General features: G+C 47.9%; 1 protein-coding gene across 1 annotated transcript; it reads left to right on the top strand.

Annotated features, from left to right (window-relative positions):
- LOC138825618 (protein shisa-9-like) lies at window positions 1-25,444 on the top strand. Its single transcript, XM_070020325.1, has 3 exons — window positions 1-142; window positions 7,004-7,051; window positions 21,530-25,444. The coding sequence occupies exons 1-3, from the start codon at window positions 37-39 to the stop codon at window positions 21,913-21,915; spliced, it is 540 nt and encodes a 179-aa protein (XP_069876426.1). The 5' UTR covers window positions 1-36; the 3' UTR covers window positions 21,916-25,444.
- The last annotated feature ends 1,391 nt before the right edge of the window (window positions 25,445-26,835 follow it).

Below are 26,835 nucleotides of genomic sequence, written 5' to 3'. Positions count from 1 at the left end.
AACAACGCGGTGCCCACTTCGCCTCTTCTCCAACAGATGGGCCACCCACATTCGTACCCCAACCTGGGCCACATCTCCAACCCCTATGAGCAGCCGCCACCGGGCAAAGAGCTCAACAAGTACGCCTCCTTGAAGGCAGTCGGTAAGGGCCACCTGCACGGGCCTGTTTGCCTCCTCCTCTCCTCTACTGGTCTCCTTTTAGGTCTCTCTCTCTCTCTCTCTTTCTCTCTCTCTCTCTCTCCCTCCCTCCTTCCTTCCCCCTTCTCTCTCCAGCCTTGGGTTTTCTATTTTCTATCATTTCTGTCTCTTTTTTTCCCCATCTCTGCTTCTCTCTACTTCTCTCTACTCTCATACCTCTTTTTTCTCTCTCTGTCTCTCTGTCTCTCTGTGTCTCTGTCTCTCTGTCTCTCTGTCTCTATCTATCTATCTATCTATCTATCTATCTATCTATCTATCTATCTATCTATCAATCATCTATCTCTTCATCTAGATATCTTTATCATCATCTACACCTATCATCTGTCTATCTACCTTTCTATCATCACCATCCACCACCATCATCATTATCATTGAGATCATCACCTATATTTATCATCTATCTATGTATCTATCTATGTATCTATCTATGTATCTATGTATCTATGTTTCTATGTATCTATGTATCTATCTATCTATCTATCTATCTATCTATCTATCTATCTATCTATCTATCTATCTATCTATCTATCTATCTATCTATCTATCTGTTACCTACTTACCTATCCATCCATCTATCTACCATCTATCTTCTACCTGGGACCTGGGTTCTGAGAACCAGAGTCCCTCAGCAACTTCCTCTGACACAGCTCACCTCCAGCTTTGATGTGGTGGTCAGGAGTAGGGTGGAGCCGGGTGATTGGGGCAGGGGGGGGTGGTATCTGTGTGGGGAGAGGTCCTTCCTGGAGATGGGGGAGGGCCTGGATGCTCATGGGGTCCCCCTGAGCATCCCCTCTCTGCCCTGGTGAACCCTCAGCATACCCAGATGCAGAGTCTGGGTCTCTCAAGCTCAGCCAGGCCTTGCCTTCCCCTACCCAGTCCTGCCCACAAGCAATGCACAATCCCACAATCTGGTCTCAGGCAGCTCTACTCCTTCCAGACAGAAGTGGCTTAACTGTTGAGGGCAGCCTGGGGCTATACCGTGGGTTTTGTATAATTCTTCATTAGACCCTTTATTACCTACCCAGCCTTGCTGAGCCGAAGGGGAAGGCACAGTTCTTAATCCCAGCTGTCGGACACAGAGACTCAAGCAGGCTCTAACTTACCCCCCCCGCCCCCCCGGAATTGAAGCGCTGTGGGCGACAGAGCTGAGAAGTGAGCTGGTGTTTTGTTGTTGTTGTTGTTATTAATCCAGAGTTCACAAGTGGCCCCGCCACTGCCTTGGTTTCCCCCATTCCCATTCCATCTCCCACTCTTCCCACAGTGACTGTGGTAGTGACTGAGCCTCTGAATGCTTTGCTCCCCAAAGAGCTAGTTGGGATGGAAACCATCTGAAGTTAGTGGCTCCTGAATCCCGGGAGGAATTGCCAGTAATCTTCACTGTGGTTCCCATCACTAGACTCAGGCACAGAGCCGGTGAAGCATGCCCATACCCCGGTCTCACCCAGGCCAGACATTTCAGGAGTTGAGACCTGGGAAGTTTTCACAAGCGAAGTGTGTCTCATGGGAAGCCCGGGCTGAGAGAGGTCGAGTTCAGCCTTTCTGTCTGCCTCACATCCAGGAAAACCAGATTCCATCACCCGGGCTTCCTGAACTTCCTCTTGTGGGTTGTCCTTCCTGTTGTCCCCATTCGTTTGCGTTTCTAGCGCAGATGGAAATGCCTTTCTCTTCTCCTCACTGTGTCCTCCTGTCTCAGAGGAGAGATCTTCAGGTCAGCCTTTTCACTTAACTGCAGATACAGGTTCAGATCCCAGCTCTACCACTTCTTTTGTGTTACCTTGGGTAATGCTTGACCCTTCCTTTGGCCTCGGTCTTCTATAAAGTGAGCATACATAGGCTCATAAAAATAATATTTCATAGTCTAGTCTGGAAAAGCTATTTGTTCATCATGCATTTCCTCACTTTCCCTTAACAGAATCTCTCACTATCTAAGTTGCTCCATGTATGAGCCCGCTGAGACGCCATTTTCCCTGTGCTCAGATCTCCTGCCAGTATTCTCCTTCCAGCTCCGCAGCCCTTGACCGTCAGCCCCAGAGTAATGAAATAATTCCCTTTTATCCATGGAGGGCCTTCTGTTCTCTAGCTGTCTATACAATTGATTGATTCCCACATACTTCTGGTTCCTGGACATCTTTGGAGATGTCCAGAGAACCCCACTGACCACATACTTTCCTTTCTTCTCAATTACTCGTCTTCTTTTCTTTCCCCCTCCCCCACAGCCCCTGCCACTGCTAAGCCCCTCATTAGAAATTGGATGGGATATGGATTGATTCTATTACATCAATTGGAATATTCCAATTCCCTTATTAACTCAAAGGCCGGTCAAGTGTAGACACTACTGTGTGTCTGTGATGCATAGCTGTGTCCATTTATGACTTACAATAGTGAGATTCACAGGAGAATTCTACTGGGGGCCTCACACGGGGACAGGCACAGACTAGGTCATTAGTGTGTGTGCCAGAAGCCTATCTTTTCATACTCGTGTTCCTGAGTTCTGATGATTCCATCCGGAATCATCGAGAGAGAGAGAGAGAGAGAGGTTGAGCCAAATGTATGATGCCAAGGTCACAGCAAGGTCTCAGGCTATGTAAAATGGACAGGGGTTTCTCAAAGCCTGTAGCCCTGTCAGGTCTTTCTGACTAGTTCTATTCAAGTCTCATACTTCATGTCTGTGCCCAACTCAGCCCTCATTATGCCCGAGAACCCGCTAGTCCATTCTGTGTGTTTGCATAGCATGTGCATCTGGAGGATGCTCAAATACATGCACGTGTTAATAGGAAGGGTCAAGGGCAATTGCCTAGGAGAGTAAGAATGAGGACATCTTCACTGCTGATGGAAAGGTTGGAGCCTTCAGATGTGATTTGATGGCCCACCTCCGTTTCTGAGCACCACCGCTGGGTGACGAGCAGAGTCAGTGATGATATCTGATTCTTCTTTAGAAGAATTTAAAAAAAATCAGCCCAGACATATATTTCTCTCGGAACCAATCCCACTGTCTTATACAACTTGTTCTTTCCACCTAGGCCCAGTCTCTTCTTCCCAGCACTCTAGTCTTTGGGTAGAAGAGGAATGGATGTTTTCCCATACAGCTCCCTGATTTTTTTTTTTTCTCGCCAGGATTTCTGTATAGGGCTGCATTAGACAACACACATCTGCAACTGAATTTTGCAGTATAAGAATACACTTGGTATAGCTTGTTCCCCACAAGTCCTGAAAGTTTTCTTGGATGGATGAATGAGCTTGTCTTTGACAAGAACCAATAGCTGGGGAACTAAAGACACAACCTTAGAAAACAGAAGGGGCTCTCTTGGGACCCCTCCCCATTCCTAGATGTGCTTGGTAGGACTCCTCTTCTTCTTGAGATTCTTGGGGACTTTTCGGGGCTTTCACAGAAGCACAGGGGTCTTTATTTCTCCAATGACCCAGCTATTATTCAGAGTCTAGCATCTGCCCGCATCCGTGAACCACAACTCCCATAATAAATGTTCTTTCCAGAGTTCTTTGTGAAGGCATAATGTGATTGTGGTGTGAATGATGAAATGCACTTCATTAGTGGAATCATTACCACCCAGGAGAAAAGTTTTTTTTAATGGTTTGCATCATTTTCTGCGAGTTTTCTGCTCACTGCACAGGTCAGAAATGAAGCTGGAAAAGCGAATTTCTCTCGGGAGGGTCTAATATCCCGAACATTGGACATACAGTCAGTCAGAGGCTCTGTCCTGGCTCAGGCCACAGCTCAAACCTAGCCAGCTGAGGAAGAGCTGATCACTCAGGACTTAGGATTTCAATTTCTTCATGTGGGGGAAAGAAAAAAAAACAAGGAAGCTAAAGATGTGCTTCCCCAGTGCGGTCCCTATTCTCATTTAAGAACTACAGGATTGCACAATACCACTTGAATCTTGTTTTTAGCATTGCTGCAGACCACAAAACCTATCTCCTCCATCCATGGCCTCCTATGGGGAGGGCATTTTGAAGGCAAATTCTCCCTACCCGCCTTCTTTACTAGCTCATTTTTGTTGGTTCATGCAAATCATCCTCTATCAGGTTTAGAGAGGACAATTCCCTGGCCGGTGCTGTACGCTGGGGAAACGGCCTGTGGATATTCATAGGTCAGTGTTAGTAAGATAGAGGTATTTGTGAAAATATCCTCTCAAGGTTACTCAATGGTTCAGGCAGAGAGGAACTCCTACCTTTAAGACCAGGGAAAATAAAGATCTATCCTTTTCTGGTAGATGTTGGAAGCAGGAAGTTGCCTGCGCATTAATGTTCATCTCCTTTTAGCTCCTTGTCCAGTCTCCCCCTACCCCCTACCCCTTAAGTTTCTGAGCATTGAACTCTTAGGCTGAGGAAGATTTCTGATCTCAGCCCTGGCTAGAATGGACAGAATGGACTGGCATTTGTACATAGCTAATGAAATGCTGTTATGCCTTCGTGTTTTCTTTTTAAATGAAAAAAAAAGGAATCTTATTTTAAGAAAACATTTTCTGTTTTGCTATTTGACAGATGATTGACTGTTCTACCAGAATCTTGTTACATTTCTCCAATAGTATAAAAAAAATACCCTCAGCAACAATAACTCCAATGTGGCAGATATTCACTCTTTGTCCTTGCTGTGGAAAGCTAGAAGAGAGGCACAATGCTTTCAGCCAGAGATTGATCACTGCTAGTTTAACGTTCTCTTTAAAAAAAGAAAGAAGTCTAAGGGATTGAAATGCCCAGACAGCACACTTTGAGGAAGGCCTTAGTCCTACACTTCCTACTCTTCATAGATTGGGAAACTGAGGTTCAGTGTGACTATTTGGGCTCATATCCAAGGCTTCCTGACTCAGAAAAGCCTGTTTCTGCCATGAAATGACTTTTTCTTCTGCGGAGAAAGTTCTGGGATTACCAAGTATTAGAATGAGGCAAAGACCTGTTGGGGAAGGCACCCCCCTTTTTTTAAACACTGACATGAATCACCTCTGCCTTTTTTTTTTTTGACAAGGCTTAATTAGCTGAGGTATAAATTGCTTCTCTTTGTTTAAAGGGAAAGATTTTTCCCATGATGCTGAGCCCAATCAAGGCACGGCAGATTTGGGGTATCCTCATTTACAGTGAAATACACAGATCATCTTCTTACCACAGGGTGGTTTTTCGAAAGATGCTCACACTAGAGCGACCCCAATCCCCATGAATAAGTCATGGTATTGAACGGTCCCTCATAGCCTTTATCTTTCCTACATCTTGGGTCCATCCCAATCCCATTTGAATGAGCTTGTTGGTATTGTTGTAGTTGTTGTTTTCTTACCCAAATATATTCATCTGGTGTCCACGAGAATCATGAAGTTAGAACGGAGAGGCGTGGGCATTCATTGTGTAGCCGGCGTCCCATTTTACGAAGCGACCTTTTTTTATTCGACGGAGGTGTGAAGGAGAGTGAGAAGCCTGGCTTTGACAAGTCAGAACACAAGCCACAAAAAGAGAAGCGCCTGCCTTCAAGGCAGGTGGTGATAGATTGGCCTTGGGGGTGGGATGACTTCCATGGAACCAGTGACTCAAGGACCCTTCAGCCTCACGCCAAGGAAAATCTCTCTCACTATTTCCAGCTGTGTCTGGCTCCCAGGAAGAAGAAACAGTAAGTCATTACCAGTCAGGGCCGGCTTAATTTTGACATCCTCACCCTTCTCCTGTCACGGGTGCTCACTCTTGAGTGAAGAGGGTGTAGAGTTTAGATCCTGCAAGGACATAATGTGGCCATTTGAGTGTGTCCTTTGGCATGGCCGGGAGGCCAACCAGAACTGTTTAAATGGGGCTGGCTCTGTGCCCTGCATTCAGATAACAGACTGTTCCCTGCATCTCCTCTCGGCTGGCAGCCTGATAATCATCTCAGGGAAATTGTGAAGAAAGTGTTCAGGACTTCGTCTGTGAGACTCCCAGAGAGACTCCTCTAAGTCCAGAAAAGATGCTGGCTGATAAGCGCTTGCTGATTGGTCAGGCATCCAGCCAATAGGGAGAAGCCCCCACTTTAGTAAAACCCAGTCTTATGTAAAGAGGATCATTGAGGACAGGGTTTGTGATCTTCCTCATCTTCCTGTATCTTGTAGCTGGGGTCACATTGGAATTCTCATAATAATATGAGAGTCTTCCAGGTCTCATTTGGTAACATCCGAAAGGGAATCCTATGGGAAGAAACTGACTTAGGACGAAAAAATTCCAGACACACCTCTGTTCCCCGAAGCACCGTATAACTCATGATGAGACTCTCACATAATTCCACGTTGAGGGGAATTTCATTCTTGTTTAGCAAAACACTGTTTGGAGAAAATGGAATTCATTGATTCACCGGACAGTATGTTTTCCACATAGGCTTTGTGCTGGACAGGTTCCATGGCACCTGGCATTTGGAGAACAAGGAGCTGGCATCTAGGAAAATGTGCCCTCTTTCTGGAATGGGATAGCAGAGTAGAACTTTACATCTGGCCATAAGGGCACAGGCTCCGGGCAGACTAACGCTCTTCCTGTGAGCTGACATTCAAACCAGGCTTGCTGCTGAGCAGTTCTCCATCTCAGATTAAGCACAAACTTCTAAGTATGTTCAAGGCCCTTTTTCTGATCTTCTACCGGGCATTCACACGGTCGGGCATCTGCGCATCACAGCATGTGGTTTTCCTTACATAGTTTTATGTCCACTGCCCCTGGGTCCCCTGAGGCCTGGTACTGCCCCCTGGAAGCTGAAGCTGAGACAGATAGGAATGTGGAGGTCTGAGGGTGCCACAGACACAGACTGCCCAGCAAACGGATTAGCATCTCTCGATTGTTATTCTTTTAGGCAATTCTGATGCTGACTGGGCGGTGTCGACACTTACGTTGCCGAAAGGTACCATCTGGCTTTTTCTGGTTCTGTTGTCCAGGTGTTGTCTAATGTGACATTAAACAGTGAAGGCCAGAGAGCCCTAGTGTCTGTGTGTGATCTGATGTGTGTGTGTGTGTGTGTGTGTGTGTGTGTGTGTGTCTGCGTACACATGCACGCGCACCCTGAACAGGACATTCAAGTCTGTCTTAAGTTCCAGCGTGTAGGTGTTATGTGCATGTTTGTGCACGTGTGCACAGGCATGTGTGTGCGTAGGTCGGGGTGTGTTGTGTCTGTGCCCAAGACAGTTGTTGGACAGTGTGCTACCCCTTGCTTGCCAACATCTGTTGCCTGAAGGAGAATTCATCTATCAGAAACCACTCCAGGTAAGGCCTCCAGAGTTTATTATTTCTCCTCTCAGGAAACTACAAAGCAAAATGGCGGCATGCATGCACATGTGTGCACACGTGCACCTACACACACACATAACATTAATTCAGGGAAAGAATACGACTTTTGATGGAGAAATAAATGCAACCAACTGGTTGGCTTGGAGTCAGAAGGGCGAGGTTGTCGGGGATGAGAGCCATTCTCAGCTTTGCCAAGTGAGCGGCAGGATGAAGGCGCCAGTCGACTTGAGTGCATCAGCTAACCAGGTGGTCAGGTGGTCGCTTCGATTAATGTATGAATTTCCTTCTCTGTGCCAGAGTCATGGCCCTTCACATCTGTCTGGTCACTAATTCTGCTTAGGTGTTGTCATTCCTATTTAGAGATGAGGTCATGGGTGTGAGTGACAATAAAATTCATGCCTGTCTAAAGTCATCAGACTGCTAAGTGGTAGAGCAACCATTTGAACCCGTGTCCATCTGATTTGAATGGCTAAACTGTTTCCCACTGTCAGGGTGACGGGAGAAGTTCTTTCCAGAACACATCAGAAACATGGTTCTCACATGTCCTTCTGCTTGGCTGGATCTCCGTGTGGGAAGGAAATAGCTACCCTGAGAGATGGAGGTAGAGCTTCAAGTTACCTTGCACCAAGGGGGCTCAGGAGACAATGCAGGGCTGGCCACCATCATGACACTTTGCCTTCTCGAATGACTGTTCTGACTTCCTAAGTTGGGGGGTGGAGGGGGCTAGGTGGGAGGGACTGACAACGTGGGCTGGGGCTGGCGATATTCAGTGAGCTGCCTCTTGCAGACAAGTGTGGTTGGCCTGCTGGTGTTGGTGGACGATGGAGAGGAGAAAATGGAGTCGGGGTAACTAGGGCGTGATGGGAGGAGGGACCATGGGACCTGGGGTTCTCATATTTGAGTCCCTCTAGCATAGATCTTCTTCATCTGGAAGGTTATTATAAACAGATGCCCGGGCTAAACTGCAGAGTTTCTGGTTGACCAGGCTGTGGGTGGAGCCCCAGGAATTGAATGGCTATCAGGACCCTAGGGAGCGTCCATACAGCTGGCTGGGTACCACTCTACAGATGCCACCACACTGGGGAAATCTTGCTAGGTGACGTAGCCCGTAGCCCATTGAATGAGGAGTGAGGGCCACTTTCTAAGGCTCACCCCTTGACCAGGCCTCCAGGGGCTCAAACACACTGGGTTTGGGGAGGAGGCCACTGCACACCCACCTGGGGAAAGAGAGTCTTGAGTTTAATGAGAAACCCCAGACTGGCCAGTTGGCGTCTTGGGAGAGACAGAAGATTTTTGGGGTTTTTTTTTTTGGTCTTATTTAGATATCTGTTTACCTGTCAAAGTCCATTTTTAGAAATGCAAATGATTTGGGACATGACAGACCTACTAATTTGAGAGGCATCAAGCTTTTCCCTAATCCCCCCCCCCCCCCCCGCCATTTCTCCCCTGTGAAAAACAAAGCCATTTGGATCCCAGGACAGCAGTTAGACCCGGTCTGCATCAGGCCTGTCTTCATGCTGGTCTGGTTACTGTCGGATGCAATCAGAAAATAGTTCAGGACAGGTCGAAAGCACAGGTTGGAAGCTATTTTGTTTTTAACCAAACGAATCTAATTCCATTCATTCTGTTAAATTCACCTTTATTATAAATTGTCTTGGGGGGGGAGTAGTTTCAGAGAGGCCCAGGTACCAGTTCCTTGCAGGGGGGAGGATAGGGGAGGCATGGGTCTTGGTTCTAGAGTTTTCTATTCAGCCTCCAGACCCATCAAGGGTAGAGACCTTTATTCTGCTAAAGGACCATTTAGATAGTTGTAGCATCCTCTATGGCCACACAAAATGGTCCGATCCAGGCTGATAGGCCATGGGCAGCCAAGGAGGGACATGCATCTCTTTCCTGTAATGTCCAGAATGGTTTGGGAAGTCTTGTGTGGCCTCTTTTTTCTTATATCTTGGCATTATTGGGGTTTGAACCTAGGGCCTCCACATTTGCTAAGACAGCCCCCCACCCCAGCTGCCATTCTAGCATATTCTTCAAAGGGAGAGACAAGCTGGTGTGTCATGAACTTAGATTCCGATAGATCACAATTCCATCCTGCCTCCTCCCCTCCTACCAATACCACCTGCTTGCTAATCTCATGCCCTTCAGCATGAGAGGCCCTTCATCCCCTCTCTCTCCAAGGAACCACTTTCTGACCTGCGAAACGGAGACACCGTATCGCCTACGGCTGTGAAGATAAGGTCATGTTTAAAACATGCATTGCAATAACAAAGGTGAAAAAGTACTCAGTCCAGTGCAGGGCAGTTATTGATATAATTTTGCTATATATAATATCATGTGAGCAACATCTCCAAGCTGAGGGGGAAAAATCCCACAGTCATAACCACGGTTTATTCCCACCTTTCCCAAAGGCTTTTTGACATCAGATCAGTGAAGATCGTAATATCCAGTGCCACAGGATGTGTTTGGAAACCTAGCCAATGTGAGAGTGGGAAGGGGCATGGCCGGAGGTTGGTAGGGGTTTGGTGTTGCTCGGGGAGTTTAGATGAGAAAGGAGAGATGTGAGGCTAGGCCCTCCCGAGGTAGGAGTTTCTTGCCGCTGCCTGTACTGTCCATGACTTTGCTTTGGAAGAGAATCCTGCAAATGTGGCTGGGGTTACCCTCTTCATCTTTGAGTTGTGGTCATGGATGTTGCCCCCTAGTGGCTATAGCGGATGATCCACCCACGTCGGGCCCTGAGAAACTTCTGGGCTGAACTTGTTTTTAAAAATCCCATTGCTGGAAGACACCCCACTTTCCAGCCCAGCAGACAGTTATAATCAAGGTGAAGTGTGTCCTAGGAATTCTATTTCCTGATGTGAATCAGAGGCTACATGTATAGGAGTGAACTGAACTTCCAGCATCAGGCTGTGCGAGTTAAGGGTCTCTGGTTGTGCTTAGAATCAACCCGTGTGTGTGTGTGTGTGTGTGTGTGTGTGTGTGTGTGTGTGTGTGTGTGTGTGTGTGTGTGTGTGTGTGTGTGTGTGTGTGTGTGTGTGTGTGTGTGTGTGTGTGTGTGTGTGTGTGTGTGTGTGTGTGTGTGTGTGTGTGTGTGTGTGTGTGTGTGTGTGTGTGTGTGTGTGTCCCTGCCTAGCTACTCACCTCCTCTGAACTTCTGTCTCTGTCCTTGTTGAAACAGAGGTGATTGGAGTAGTCAGTCTTCATGGAGGCAGTATGTGTGTGTGTGGGGGGGGGGGGTTTAAGAGTTACTGTGTTCAGGAGAGTACTGAGAGCAAGTTTTGTTGTTGTTTTAGCATGGAGCCTGGTACAGCGTAGATACTAGGTATGTATAGAGAGGCAGGTTCTCACCAAGTCTGCTCACCTCTTCTTACTGATGACGAGAGAGTCTTTGCAGAAAGAAATACACTTCACTCAGATTTCCTGCCAGATAGCCAGTGTTTCCTAAAGACACACACACACAAAGTACACCTCAACAGGATCAGGACTAGACCTCAAGGAGAGGCCCAAGGACATTGCATGCACACACACACATACACACACACACACACACATGAAATCAAACTGTTTTCCTAGTGGTGGTTTGAGCTGGGCCACAGCGGGAAGGTAAGAGCATCAGAAAGGGGATGCTCTTAGCTTTGGTTTCCTACACTAGCTCTCATTAGCAGCGGCAGAGAGACTTGATGGTTGAATTATCCAGAATCTTTATTCCTTGATTGCTTCACCTGTCCCGTGGGGAAAAAAGCATTACCTTGGCATCTTTCTTTAAGAGAGTTTGGAATATGAGCTTCTCCGGCCAGAATTCTAGAAGCATATTTAGAAAGGCATGAACTGCCAGGCACCAGTGGCTCATGCCTAAACTCCCAACTACTCAGGAGGCAGAGGTTAGAGGACTGTGATTTGAGGCCAGCTAGGGCAGACAAATCTGTGAGACTCTTATCTCCATTCACCAGCAGAAAAAATAGCTGGAAATGATGATGAGACTCAAGTGGTTAGAGCACCAGTTTTGAATGAAATATCTAAGGGACAATGCCTAGGCCCTGAGTTCAAGTCCCAGTACTGGCACAAATACACACAAAAGGCATGAACCATGGAGGAATGGAGGCTTAGAACACATGCTACATCTTGCTCCTCAGCTGCTTTTAGAATGACATTTAGCTGTCACCCCAGCTACTCGGGAAGCAGAAGTAGGAGGATCATGTTCTGAGGCTGGTCCAGACCAACACATATGAAATCCTGCCTCAGACATGAACTAAAAGCCAAAAGGACAGAAAAGGTGGCTCAAGTGGCAGAGCATTTGCTTAGCAAGAGTGAAGCCCTGAGTTCAAACCCCAGGGCTGCCAACAATTAAAAAAAATAGAAGTCATGGAGATAAAATGGCTTCAACAAATCCTAGTTCGTTCGTTCTTCTAAAGAAACAGAGGCATCCCAGTGAGAATTGTTTGTATCCAGGAGAGTCTAGAGGAGGCACAAGAAATGTGTAATTGGGCTAAAGCTCCACTGAACTGCCAACATCGCCCCCTAGCCTGTCCTGGGAGATCTGTTCACCCAAAGGCAGCCTTCAGCATGCAGTTCATGAAATGTTCTGGCTTTGTGCAATTTCCTGATTTGGGTTATTGGTGTTGGTAGCGAGCAGTAGAATGTCGTGCAGGAGGAGATGGGAGGGAGGGTGGTGGAATGAGGTGGAGTTTTTTTTTTTTTTTAATAAAAATCAAATCCCACTTGCTCCTGAGTTGAGCCTTTTTGGAAAGCACATGCAAGCATTAGAGCTCCGATGAGCTTCCCTGGGAACCCACAGGGCATGAAATGAACCAGCGGAGATGGTTCCCTGGTTTTCAGAACATGCCATTGCATCAAGATCATGATGAGTGTCTTCCTACGTTGCAAGCATGCGCCGCTGAGCAAAGCCCGCCCAGCGTCCCCTCGCCTGATCATCCGGGGCAGAGAGCGGGCGTCGAGTCTACCTTTTGTTAACACATTCTTAAAGGGAGCCGAGGGTGACATTTGAAGGAGAGCCTGTGGTCTTTTCAGAAGGACTGAGGGGCAGAGGCCACACAGGTAGAAATCATGCGGTGTGGCTGGTGTTCGTTGGGCGTCCGTGGGTTGGTGGGTCACGGGTTCTAAAGTGGCCACTTGGTATAAAATGGGAAGTTTGGAATTACCACCCAACTCTGAACAGATCGCGATGGGAGGAGGAAAGAAATGGCCTGTGATGGTCACCGGGGAGTTGTGGGGGGGGGTGGAGAGGTGGGCTGTCTGTACCACTGGGGGTAGGAATGGAGGAGGGTGGGGCCCAACAGGGCTCTTGTTGGGAGTAGGTGAACAAAGCGTTGGTGTTTGCATCCGTTATCTCCTGTCCACAATGATACTGGGTACCAGAGGACCTCACATCTTCTGGCTTACCAGGTATGGAGCTCAGCATGGGCCAGGAAGGTGGCTTCGAGGTAGAGCACTTGCCTCGCATGCATGAAGCCCTGGGTTCGATTCCTCAGTACCATATAAACAAAAAAAGCCAGAAGTGCGCTATGGCTCAAGTGGTAGAGCGCTAGCCTTGAGCATAGAGAGGCTCAGGGACGGTGCTCGGGCTCTTGAGTTCAAGCCCCAGGACTGGCAATAAAAAGACAAAAAAAATTTATGGTGCTCAGCATGTATTTAGATCAGGAAACCATGTGCTGACCTGGGGGGCTCTGGGGTCAGCTGGCCTTACCCATCTGTCTGGGAGTTGGCGAGTGATGACAGCTTGAGGCTGGAAGGTGGCTTCGCTTGGTTTGCTCCATGAGTCTCATCCTTAGCGAGTAGAAGCCAAACAAGAGCGGTGAGGACGGCTAAGGTACAAGAAAGAAAAAAAAACAAGTACTTCATCCAGCGTCTGCGAACATTGGAACTTACCCATGGCAGCACGCCAGGCCCAGGGGCTGGGAAACACGAGGCTGCTTTTCCTTTTCCTTTATTTCCTTCCCTGGGAAGGACATAGTAATCGTTCATGTCCTGGCTCCCAGAGTACCCCGATCTCATCACTGGCTACTTTGAGGTGATTCCAGGAAGATAGAGTCAAGTGGAACGTGGCGAGTTCTTCTGAACCCACGGGTGTGTGACAAAGTTCCACCGGCACAGAGGTAGAGACACACAGAAGACAGAACACACCACCGCTTTCCCAAAAGAAGACTCTCCATCCATGGAGCCGCCATGCTAGGTGGACAGAAAGACAGCAAGAAAACACCTTCTATCCTGAGCCCCCTGATGAGGGGCAGGAGCCCGATCTGGGCTGCCTGAGGGAAGAGACGAAGGACCTGAGGCTTCGGGACTGTTGACGGCAGGAGACTCGGCAGAGGCCACAGCCAAGGCGGCTCATGGCACAAAGCCCAACCGGAGCATTTCCAGAAATCACCCCAGCCAAGACAGCAGGAGCCTGCCGTCAGGATGAAGCAGGGTGAAGATGGTCAAGGGCCAGGCTCCGGGACACTCCTTTCTGGTTTCCTGTCTTAGAGGAACATGCTTCAGGAAAGATCCGCTGTTGAGTAGCGGGGGCTTCATTCAGACCAGCTTCAAACACAATTTTCTCTCCTGGCAAGGCCCTGGGTGAGATGAAACAGAGATAACCAGTCATAAAGGCATGTCTCCCATCCCCCCACCTCCTCCCTAACCCTTTCCATCCTACCTGGCAGCTTATTTTGTATCTTCCCTTTCCTCCTCTTCCTCCTCCTCCCCCTCTTCCCCCTCCTCCCTTTCTTCCTCCTCCTCCCCCTCCCTCTCCCTCTCCCCCTCCTCCTCTTCCTCTTCCCCCTCCCTCTCCCTCTCTCCCTCCTCCTCCTCCTGCTCCTCCTCCTCCTGTTCCTCCTCCTTCTCCTCCTCCTTCTCCTTCTCTTCCTTCCTGCCTTTCTTGTTTCTGCCTGCTGAGACAAACTTGGGAACCTGTATAGCTTTACCACATGCATTTCAGAAGAAGAGGGAGAGATGCCTGTGTGTTCTATGCATACTATGAACTGTCCCCCTTTTACTTTTTAATTTAGATTGTGAAGGAGGGGGGGGAACGAAAGAGCAGAGACCCAGAAACCATTTCTATCTAAGTCAAAGTAAATATTGTCTGGCATTTAACCAAAAGGCCCCACCAATACAGAGATTTAACAAGAAGATACGTGTCTGTCTCTCCTGTGAGACCCTGGGTAGGGGGAGGGCAGGCTGATGGGGGCAGCCCAGGGATCCAGGCTCCTCCAGCCTTCGGGTTCCACCATGGCTATAGTTGGTTATCATCAGAGTGTGACCGTCAGCTTTCTCGTACTGTGACGAAGTGTCAGAGACAATCAGTTTAAAGGGAAGAAAGATTTAACTTGGGCTTACAGATGTTTCAGTTCACGGCCACTTGGCTTTGTTGCTTTGGGCCCAGCATCATGGTGTGTGTGTGTGTGTCTGAAAGAGAGAGAGAGAGATTGAGAGAAGGGGAGAGAGAGAGATTGAGAGAGAAGAGTTGCACCCATCATGGTGGCTGGAGGTAAAAGAGAAAAATGGCTGAGGTCCCAAAATGCCTTTGAAGGGCATTTCCTCCAAGACCAACTTCCTCCGATTAAGGCCTCAGCTCTTAACCTTTCTGCAGTTTCCCAGTGGTGTCATCAGATGGTGTGTGAGACTTTTTGTCTTTGGGACAAAATGAGAAAAACAACTTAAGAGACGAGGGATTTATTTTGGCTCACGGTTTCAGTGTATCATGGGAGGAGGGCAGCACAGAGCAGTTCACGTTACGGTGGTCAGGAAGGAGAGAGAGAGACAGGGACGGAGAGAGATAGACAGAGACAGAGAGCGGGAGAGACTGATTTTATGCCTGTATTAATAGGCTTTCTCCTCCTTCACCTTTAGTTCCAACAGCCTGTAGGCTGTTGCTGCTCATATTCAGAGCCTGTTTTCCCCGTTAGTTACCTCTCTCTAGAAACATCCCCACGGAACCATCCAGAAGTGCATGTTACTAAATCTCATAGGTGCCTCTCGATCCAGTCACCCTTGACCATTGAGATTAACCATCACAGCTGGAGTCCCGGCCCTCCACTGGAGAAGAACACGGAGGCACACACTGAAGATCTACTCATAATCCTTGGCACCCGTCATTCCAATCTGGGGGAAGCGCCTGCAGGGAACAGCAATTTTCTCTTAAAGAAAGCTGGCTGAGGTGGGAATTGTCTTGTGTGGCTTCCTTAGCGTGTCAGTAGTGAGGGGTGGGTCACAGGGTAAAGAAAAAAAATCTTGCTAGGAGATTTTCAAGGCTGGAGAATCAAGTTTGGAGCTGGAGGAATGTGAAGCCAAGGGGGAGAGCAGGGTAGGAGATAAGTAGCTACCTACAGCAACTTTCAGATGAGGTTATACATTTAAGGGAGTCCTGATATGAACCACTTATCATGTACCGAGCTTTTACCTGCCTTGTCTCATTTATTTCTCCACTGCACTCTGCCAAGTAGATCTGATTATCCTCTTTTTTAAAAAAAATATTCTTTTTGTTTTCTAACATTGACAACAGTAGCAGCTACAATCTATTGCGTTTCCTATATTCGGGCAATGACATTGGCATCATACTCTCTGTTCCCCCCCTCCACCCTCCATTCCATCACCTTCTACTTCATTTAGATTTATTTCATTTTCTGGAAATGCGGCTTCATGTCAGATTTCATAGGTGAGGCGTAGAAGATGGAGGTGACTTGCTCTCGGTCTTAAGCTTGTTGATGGAAGAGTCCCACATGGAAACACGTGCCTGTCTGCTCTCGAAGTTTGTCTTCCCCGCTCCGTTTTGTAGAGAAGGACTGGAAGTCACTGGAAGTCACTGGAAGCAGAAGTTCACCCTTCTACATTTTGCTTTACGCGGTGACGCATTGAGCTATCAGCAACGTCATTTCCTCTTTCCTTGTCCACACATGTAATTTTATGGGAAATTGCTTGCATTGGGAGGAGCGGGGGCTGTGTGGCCATGTTCCGGAGCCTGGTGTGGGGTGCCCAGTCCACAGCGTGGCTCTGCTGTGACATCACAGGAAGTGGGGGGAGCTCTCTGAGCGGTGGGGTGCGGAGAACAGAAGAACTAGACTCTTAGGGACAGAAGTTGGTACCACGTGGCAGGCAGAACTCCATGAACCCTGTTGTCACTGGAGGCCGGCTAAATGTGGAAAAGACATGGAAGGTTCCCAAACAATGCCCAGCCTGGAGTGATAATGAAGAAACCTTGTCTCTTAGTTCTATGGGCAGAAAAAAAATGCCTATCACTTTGTGATTCAGGATAAGAGGCCCTCCTTCCCATCTGTGAGTTGGCCAGTGTGTCTCAGAAGATGCTGGAAATCACACCTCGGGTGATGAAGGAGCCAACGGGATACTGGAAGAATAAGAGCCTGACCATGGGGGAGAGTTGCGGGTCGCTCTAGCTTTTTTTTACCCCTTCCTGTTTGACTTTGAGGAAGAAGGGGAAAAAATAGACGTGTTTGGTCTTGTATGTGTGAGTATGTGTGGGGTGGGGGAAAATATTGGGGCTTCATTGAATTTCTGGCCACAAGGTATTGGCGTTTTCTCTTGAGAACATGCTGGTTACACACGTGCATTCATCTGTGTCACGGGGAGGAAGAGGGAACATGGAGCGTTTCACCCACACGATTCTCAACCCTGCCGTGTTAAAGGAAGACTGCTCTGCCAGTAGATCCTCAACAGAGAAGCATCGCCCCCTTCCACAGTGTGGACAGAAAGACTGATGAAGGCTGTGTCTTGTGGAGTAAAAGCTAGCACCGCAGCCAGATACCTTGTGTCCACACATGAGTTTCCAAAGCCTCCAGAACCTCAGCCTTCTCTTTTCTAAAAGGAAGCCAGCAAGAGTACCTATACTGCCACTGTGTTTCCAAGTGTATTGAGTATGACCCAGCGTCAGTCCCCAGCGGAGACCTTGGTGGGTTCGCCACTGTGCATGCCTACGCAGCAGCAAGGCCATGTCCACACGTCCTTCTGTTTAGCTACGTCTGCCTCTCTCCCCTGATTTTGTTCTACTTCCTCGGAGCTATGCCGGCTAAGAGAATATCCAGGCCTCTTTACACTGCCAGGAAGACACATGAAGCCTGAGCAGATCCTTCGCCAAAGCTGCAACTCTTCAATCCCTGGGCAGAACAGATCACTCTGTTTTGTTTCTTTTGGTGCAGACTAGATGGTCAGGTAATGAAACACCCTACCCATTTCTAATATGTTAGAGAGTGTTATTAGATTCTAAGATTGTGGGTGTGTGTGTATGTGTGTATGCCAGTCCTGGGGCTTGAACTCAGGGCCTGAGCGTTATCCCCGAGCTTTTTTGTTCAAGGCTAGCATTCTACCATTGGAGCCATTGCTCTACATCTGGTTTTTAAGAGGCTAATTGCAGAGAAGAGTCGCATGGACTTTCCTGTCTGGAATGGCTTTGAATTGTAATCCTCAGATCTCAGCCTCCTGAGTAGCGAGGGTGACAGGCGTGAGCCACTGGCACCCCGCTGACTCTAAGGATCTTTAAAGCTTGACTTCCCTCACCATGTACGTCGTACCCCAGATTTGTACCAGTCACTGGGCTAGACGTTATGTTGCTGGATGAGTATGAAGTATCCCTTACAGGCGCATAGGCTGAAGGCCTACTCCCCAATAGATGCAGTGTTGATGGAGGTGTGGCTTTGGGAAGGTGGATTTCAGAGGCTCTGTGGTCATCACTAGGTTAGTCCATTGTTGGATTAAGAGTTTGAATAGGATATTGGGAGGTGGTAGAGCTGTGAAGGGAAGGGTTGATAGGGGAAGTGTGCTACTGAGAGATTCCCCTGGGAAGATGATATCGCTTGTCGTTGGCCTGTTCTGTTGTCCTGTTGTTCTTTCTGCTTCCTGGCTGCCATGAGGTGAATAGCTCCATGCCACCGTGCTCCTGCCGCCATGATAATGTTCAAAGCACTGGAAACCACAAGAGGTAAAGGAAGACCCATCGCTAGAGCCTTTAGAGGGAGGGTGATCCTGCCATTGCCCTGACTGCAGACTCCTGGCCTTCAGAACTTAAAAGAAGGTATCACTGTCATGTCAAGACTCCTGGTTGGCAGTGCTTTGTAGAAGCAGATCTAGTAAAAGTGAGCACACCGTGTGGTGAGCTCTCCATCGGCATGGGAAGAACGGAGGATGACCAAGAAGGATCTAGAGTCTGGGCCATGCAGACTTGGGAAGGAGGCCACTGAGAATAATTTGGAGTCTGTGCTTGCATCTGATGAGAAGATTAATCGCTGCGTTTCATCTGATTCTTTTTTTTTTGGGAATCAGTTGTGGGGCTTGATTTCAGGGCCCATGTGCTGTCCCTGAGCTCTGCTTCTACTCAAGGCTAGAGCTCTACCACGTTGAACCTCAGCACCATTTCTGGTTTTCTGGTGATTCATTGGAGATAAGAGTCTCACAGACTTTCTTGCCCAGGATGGCTTTGAACCACAATCCTTAGATCTCAGCCATGTGAGCAGTTAGAATGACAGGATTTAGGCCACCAGCACTGGGAATCATCAGATTCTTAAACCAAAGATAGAGACAGATGGGGGATTGTAAAAGCTCTAGTGGGGGCATTGCCTACCAGGTTAAAAAAAATCCCATCACTGGAGAATATCACCAAGAACATCACCAGGTGAGAGTGAGCTACGGGAAGGCCTCCTGGAGACATCTTCAGCCCAAGGGAAGAAGGGAGGTGGGCGGCCACCTGCTGAGCCCTTCTGACGTGCAGCAGCTTGTATTGGAAACGCGAAGCTCTCTATTTCCACCGATGCGAGGCTCCATCCCGCCCCACACCTGTGCAAGTTGTCTGCTACTAATGAAGAGAGAGACAGATGGAGGAAGATACAGTTTAATTTTACAGCCCTGGCTCCTTCAAGGCAATTAGGCTTATTGGAAAAAAGTCACCTTCTCCCCTCCCTACCTCTCTACCTCCCCCCCCTCCTCTCTTTCCCTCTCTTTTCTAAATGAAGAAAAATCAAGCCAGAGAAGGGCAGTATGGTTGGAAGTCTCACTCATCTGTTTCCTGGTCGGCTTGTCAGCCATCTGCCCACTGATTAGGTTAATGCATTTATTAATGGGGCTTTACAGGGCTGTGTCAGTGAATCCGTTAGTTCTTTTGCAAGGAGCTTTCTAATATACAAAGACAGGGATGCACTGCAAAAAGCAGGGAGTGGCCAGGTGCACCTTTATCTCACCTTTGCCTGGCTCCACATTGGGGTGGCGGTGGGTGGGTAGGGGTGGAGGGTGGAGGACCAGGAATGCTGAGGAGAAAGAATTTCATAGAAACTGTATCATTGGACAATGGTTTATCTACCGAACCTTCAGGTATGGAAATAATCTTGAAAACATCTCTTTGGAGGACTGCTCCATGTCCTGGGCACTACAGCTCTACCTGTCTTCCTCTCCTATAAAACACCACCAAGTCCTGTGACGCTCAGACAAAGAAACAGGCATGAATGTCACGATCTTGTCTAGGAGCCATTGGGTGCCTGGCGGGTCGCCCTTGTTTTCTTCACCCAACCACACAGTGTTGCTCCCAGTTTGTTGAAGCTCCTACACTCCTTTCTACCTACCTACGGGCTTTTGTGAATGATGGCAGGTATCAGCTATCTGCAGCTGTGTAACAAATGACCCCCAATGTTTAATGGATCCGCATAGCAACCGTTTATTGGGCTGATGATGTGGGGTCAGCTGAGCAGTTCCTCTGGTTTGCATGCTTTGGGCAGGGCTGGCTGAGTGTCTGGGGTCAGAGGGCAGGTCACCTGATTGGCTGTAGCATCCAGGAGGACCTCACTGGGTATATGGCAGTTATTGGCTGTGATGACTGTGGGTAGGTTACCTGTGGGTTTGTCATATTCCAGGAGGCAGCCTGGGCCTCCTCCTTCCCGTGGGATGGAGCTCAAGAGGCTGATGTTAAAAGCTGCCCCATTACTCAGTGTAAAGGCTTTGTGTGATTGAGGCAAGAGATTCCCATTGGAGCCTTATTTGTGATAGCAAAATAGTGTATGTTGTTTTTTCATTTGGGGAATGGTTAATGTTGACAATCCTACCCTGAAGTAGTATGTGGGTATTAAAATTTTGCGTATTAGTAATTTCATAGCAACATAGAGAGTGTTTGACAGGATGGTATGGGAAGAATGAAAATGGTATTATAAAGATGGGGATAATGATTAAGACTAACATCTAAAGCACTTCATATACATCAAATTACTTAACCTTCCAAATGGCCCTATGGAATATATACGTGTGTGTGTGTGTGTGTGTGTGTGTGTGTGTGTGTGTGTGTGTGTGTGTGTGTGTGTGTGTGTGTGTGTATGTGTGTGTGTGTGTGTGTGTGTATGTGTCTATAATTGGAGATAAGAGTCTCATGGACTTTCCTGCCTGGGCTTCAAACCTCAGCCCTCAGATTTCAGCCTCCCAAGTTGCTAGGATTACAGGCCTGAGCCACCAGCACCTGGCTGGAACATCCATTTTTATTGCAAGTACATACCTCATGCAGAAGCCAAAATGGGATTCAAAATTTCATAACTTACCCAAAGTCACAGCATTAGCAGGTGGCAGAGTTTGGATTTGAACATGAGTCTGCTACTTCATGCTAAAAAAATTAATAAAAGCAACAAAACAAACCAATGGAAAAAAATTCCCAAATTAAACTCTGTGTTATTAAAGAGACTAGAAGAAAATAATACCCATCTGTTGATACTGGCTGTCTTGAGTAGGTGGTGATGTGAACATCCTTCAACATGTTCAATGTTTTCTGCTGTGAGGATGGACTTTATTGATGATGAAGAAGCACCTCTCCAGTTGTAGGAAGGCAGGAATGGTGGAAGGGGAGCCAGGATTGTGGTGGGAGGGTCTAGGGGTCCCCTGGAGCGTTCCCCCGACCCTCCTGTTTCTGCTCTTGTCTGTGAAAGGGCCTCTGTCTTGTTCCAGGTGAAGTTTCTCTTTGTGTCTCGTGTGGACCTTTGGCTTCTTTTTATGCTGTTCTTGGATTGACCTGCCAATCCCTAACTCTTTTCTCTCTCTCTCTCTTTCTCTCTCCTCTCTCTCCTCTCACTCCCTGTCTCCGCTGTCTCTTCCCCTTCTCCATCCACCCATCCCGCCCACTATACAGCTGACAAGGTCAATGATGACTTCTACTCCAAGCGGAGGCACCTGGCTGAGCTGGCTGCCAAGGGGAACCTACCTCTGCACCCCGTAAGAGTGGAGGATGAGCCCCGGGCCTTCAGCCCCGAACACGGGCCCGCCAAGCAGAACGGACAGAAGTCCCGCGGCACCAACAAGATGGCACCACACCCCCTGGCCTACAACACCACCACCGCCAACTTTAAGACTTGGGACCCCAATGACCAGTCTCTCCGCCGACAGGCATATGGTAACAAGGGCAAGCTTGGCACGGCTGAATCCGGGTCCAGTGACCCCCTGGGAACTCGCCCCCAGCACTTCCCACCTACACAGCCATACTTCATCACCAACAGCAAAACAGAAGTGACTGTCTGAGCTTGCCGGGAGCACCCTGGAGACCATACTTCACTGAGAGAGGCAAAAAACAAACCCAAACACCCACACTCCAGCCACAACCTTCTTGCCCTCCCCTCCATCTGACTCCATACCCACTCAGTCTCCACAGGAACCGAGCCACCAACCTGCTGGTGACACAGAATCGGGCCTTTTCTACGTCACGCCTGACTTGTGGTGGCAGGCAGACGAGGGAGACCGAAGCATAGGCTGGCCTTCAGCAATATGGCCGAGGGGAAACTGAGGCACGCTCTCTCTTTCAGTGTCCGGCCCAAGGCAGCCAGGTCACATGCCCAAACTTTGGGGGTGAATTTCTTTTTTGTCCCCTTTTCCTCCTGACTTGAAACTGAAATCCATGACGAGAAAAATAATAACATATATACATAGAGATAGATAGATATAAGTAGCACAATTTAGAGTTGTGTCCATTGGAGCACATGCTGTCTTTTCTGGGAGGAAGAACAAGGGTTGAAATGAGAGAAGAACGCATTTCAGAAGAAGAGGTGCCTGGGAAGACTTTGTCCACATGTTAAGAAAATTTCTAACCCCCCCAAATTCTGTGGACCCAGAATATGGATGAGCCAGAAGACAGTTAATGGGTCTCCCCTACCCCACAGCCCTCAGCCCCCTTCCAATGTACTGATAACACCTTTCTTACATCTAAGTCAAAACCAAAATCAAGAACAAGACACAAACTCACTCCACACACACATACACACAAGTAGACTCTGAACCCACGGATGTTGATGGAAAGGGAGGAACATTCTAGAAATCCCCCATAAAGACCATTGCCATGGAAATGGGAGCACTGGGCTTTTACGGTGGGGGGAAAGAGAGAGTCCAGAGAGAAAACAGAATAACTTTTCAAAAATGATCATTACAAAAACAAAAAGAGACAGGAAATGTACTCTCGCTACAAAAATAAACTAATTTTTGGTCCACAAATCTTTAAGACTTTGATGCCAACAATGATATCACCTGTTACCACCACCAACAAAAAAACACAGCTGGAAAAGTCAACGGGAGGCAACACGGGGACCCAGAACCCTCTGATTTCTGGGGTGTCTCCCTAACCTCCAAGACCTGAGACCACCACGGACACCAGTCCTCTAGAAACTGCCCCGATGTTCCCCTTGCCCATCCCTGCCACTCCCCCAGTGCGTTGCTGCTGCCGCCATGGCCGCCAAACTTCAACTGCTTTGGACTGAAAAATGTCATAAGCGTGGGTGGTGCCTTCGATGTGTTGTTGTCGTTTAGTGAGAGTCTCGTTCCCCAAGTGTGACCTGTGTTCCTCCAGCCTTTCTCACTCCTGTTTTGTTTTTCTTTCCTGCAGTAGTAGCTGTTTCCATCCTTCCTTTATAGGGGAGCCCCTCACCCTTCCCCCATGTCCGCTGCCTCCTCCCCCCTCCCCACTCTCTCTGAGATGTTACTTCCAACGTTAGGGCTAAAGACACCCATGCGGTTTTTCATGATCCCTTCTGCAATTACCTCCACAGGGATCCAACGCCTTCATTCCTCATCCAAAATGGCCCCAGGTTGGTTGGCAAGATGGGTTCCTCTCACCCAGTGGCCCTTTGGTTTCCCAACGAAGACGGTTTTCCTTTCGTCCTGCTAGTTTAGTTAAATCCCAATTGGGTGCATGGGGAGAGAGGCAAATTTCATTTCAGACCGCCTAAAGGTCTTAGCAATGGACAGGAACCTCCAAGAACACCCTCGGGATCTGGTTCAAGGAGAGTCTCGGACTTCCTCATCCCGTTCTGTCTGCTCCCTCCTCCACCCGGGCCTGATCGAGGTGATAAATTCAGATAGTTATCTTCCTGGTGATGGCTTGGAGCTCTCTGGGCCTTAGTTTCCCATCTGAATCATGGGGTGGAAGGGATTGGGGCTAGGTTGAGTTTTTCAAGAGTTTTATTTATTTTTGAGGTAGAGAGAGAGAGGACAAAAAGGCCTGTTTTTAAAAAAATGAAGTCTTGCAAAGAAATTACTTCCTAAACAGTTGCATGTATAAAGCAGTGTGGAGCAGAACAAAGTGGGGGTCTGGTGTGGTCTGTCTGCCTTACCTGTGTCCAGGTGGCCGCACACACCACAGACAAGGCATGGTGAGCTGCAACACACACCGCCATCTGCATCTCAGTTCTCACCACACACAGGAAAACCAACACCAATTGTTAAGAAGAGAGAGCAGAAGTAAGTCTTCTCAAGAGCTAGTACCCATGGAAGGATCTAAACCAAGAGTAGGACCTTCTCTCTTTATCTCTCTGTCTCTGTCTTTCTCTAACTCTCTCTCTGTTTCTGTATATGTGTGTCTTCTCTCTCTTTCTCTCTCCCTCCCCCCACCAAAGTAATTAACAGTAGTTAAAGACACCGGCCCCCAGTGGTGGCTTTCTCCTTGGATAACCAGATGGACTAGAACATAATTGAAACTAGAAACCTATGCTTTGTGGATCAGTGTTTAATAGTGCTGAGTCTATAAGCTGCCAACCATGTCCACTGTGCATAAAAGTGGTACACGGCCCAGGAAACACCGGCTCCACTTCCCTCTGAGCTTCTCTCCAGTTAAAAATGTCTGTGATTCTCCACTTCCTTCTAGCTCACTTTTGCTCATTTGTGACCTAAACCCACTTCATCTCATCGTTATCCCAACTCTGTCTCTCTCTTTCTCTTTCTCTGTCTCTGTCTGTCTATCCCTATCTCTGTCTCTTTCTCTCTCTCTCTTTCTGAATCCCCAAATCATGAGTATTTCATTTCTTCCTCACGCTGTTTCTTTCATAGTAAATTTTGTCCCATGAAGTTGATTTGCGGCCTGGTCAATATGATGAAGATCAAGTTCATCTCAAGTGAGGCTGTCTTAGGATGGGCTCATGTAGTACTTCTAATTCCTCCTTTCCAACTGGTTCTGAAGGATGAAGTGAGGAAGGAAGATTTGACAGCATTACTTAATCCTTTGGCGTCCTCTGGGGTGGGGAGACGGAACTTACCAGATGATCTATGGAGCTAGGTAAGGCCGCCCAGGCTCTAAGAGCAGTATCCAATAGCCTAGGTGGAGCAGTGTGGAGGAGAAAAACCAGATCACACTGGAGACTTTCTTCATTCTGCACCTACCACAAGCTTTTCCTTTCTTTTAGCTGTGCCCTGACTTCCAGTGGGACCAGAGTGTGACTTTCCTCAAATGTCTCAGCCTCCATCTGCCTAGGGCTCTGCCCGGACCTTCCCCATCCAACTCCCCTCCCCAGTTCTTTTATTTCATTTTATTTTGTGTGTGTATGTGTGTGTGTGTGTGTGTGTGTGTGTGTGTGTGTGTGTGTGTCAATGGAGCATATTTTATGTGCAAATATTTTAGTAACCATATGTTCTGCAAGTAAATACTTGTGTTAAATACTTGTCACAACTGCAGAGTTTATGATACCAATAATACTTCCTACAACAAAGAAAAAAACATTTGTTTGTTTTCTAAGAATGTTTATTTGTAAACATATGTATTCACTATATTAATATGAATTTCTTACCTGGCAATAAAACTGATTATATGTGAAGCCGTTAGACTTAACCATTGATCTTTGTAGAGCCCCACATCCTAGTCTGATTTTGCTACCAGGGAATAGAAATATTAAGCCTAAAGAGCTAAGTGTTCAATACTGAGAACCCCAGTGGGGTGGGGAGGGATTCTAGTGCACATCAAGTTACACAAAATAGCCAAGCAGTTCTGCTGTGCTTTGGAGGTGATCTACAGAGATCTGCTTCAAAGCTGAGTATTTCGCCTAAACTCTCATAGTAAGTGGGCAGAGGTGGCATCTGAACCCCAGAGCTGGGGCTTTAAGGAGTATGAGAGTTGGTTGGGAACTAGAAAAACCATGCAGATCCTCAAAGTCCCTGGCTTAAGTTGCGGTGAGGTGGATCCTCATTGGAAACCACACAGTGTGTAACACACTCTGTCCGGCTGCTGTCGAGCTCTTCTGGGCCCGGCTCTGAGGCGCTTACACAACCATCCTGAATATGGAACTCAGAGCGGTGAGTTATCGGAGCGGAAGGCACAGACCTCCCCCGCTTTTAGCTTTATGCCCGACGTTGGAAGGTTGTGTCTGCTAAGGAATAGGAGATTGGCTCTGGAAGATGTGGCCAGTGGTATTGATTTGAATACGAATCCTCCCGTGTTTTCTGGAGTCAGAACATAGCTTTCTTTCATCATTCTAGTTCTTCATCCCCAGAAGGAGGAGATGGGGTTAGTTTACTCTCCAGTACTGAGCTCACCCCCCCCAGCCCCCTCCCCCCCCACCCCCATCCCCAAGATTGGAGACTGGCCTTTCTTATGGCTGTGGGGATAGAGAGGGCCAACAAGTCAAACTCCTAAACCTCTTCCCAAGTCAGGCTCTTGATGACCACACATTTTACCACGCGTGATCTTAACCATTCAGCCGTGGCTTCTGCTGTGCAGGCTCGGAAGATCCCTGGCTTTCCGCTAAGGACTTGCTGTGTTTCTGACCATCAGACAGGGACCTCCAACATGGGTCTTAACGCTTCTGTGCCCTGGACTTCTTCAGAGGTCGGGTGAAGCCTAAGGATTTCTTTTTTTTCCTGGAAAGAACCATTTCCAGGGCAGAGAGTAAAGTACAGAGAGTCACACCAACAGCTCACTATCTTCGAGTTAGTCGTGTGCATGTCTTTAGAAAGAACCCACATGTGTAATACACTAATTTATATGATTTAAAAAAAGAAAACAAATGCATTAAAATCAAGCTCTACTGACCAGTTTCAAAGTAACAATAGCACAAGTCATGTTTTCAGCCACCTGCTGAACCGTGATTGGATGTGTCAACATCCCAGATTCCAGTAGTGACACGGCTCTAGGCCGATCGTGGGGCCTGAACTCTGGGCCTGTGTGCTGTCCCTCAGCTCTTCTTCAGC

The sequence above is a fragment of the Dipodomys merriami genome, unplaced genomic scaffold (genome assembly GCF_024711535.1).
Source record: "Dipodomys merriami isolate MVZ:Mamm:240054 unplaced genomic scaffold, mDipMer1.0.p SCAF_138, whole genome shotgun sequence".
NCBI classification, from domain to species: Eukaryota; Metazoa; Chordata; class Mammalia; order Rodentia; family Heteromyidae; genus Dipodomys; species Dipodomys merriami.
The sequence above is the reverse complement of the archived record's forward strand: the minus strand, read 5'-3'. Positions and strand labels throughout refer to the sequence as shown.

Bases quoted from the DNA above. Each gene is read 5' to 3' on its own strand.
- LOC138825618 (XM_070020325.1), top strand. From the start codon at position 37: ATGGGCCACCCACATTCGTACCCCAACCTGGGCCACATCTCCAACCCC. The intron at 143-7,003 runs GTAAGGGCCACC...TTATTCTTTTAG, and splicing joins CGCCTCCTTGAAGGCAGTCG to GCAATTCTGATGCTGACTGG. The intron at 7,052-21,529 runs GTACCATCTGGC...CCCACTATACAG, and splicing joins GACACTTACGTTGCCGAAAG to CTGACAAGGTCAATGATGAC.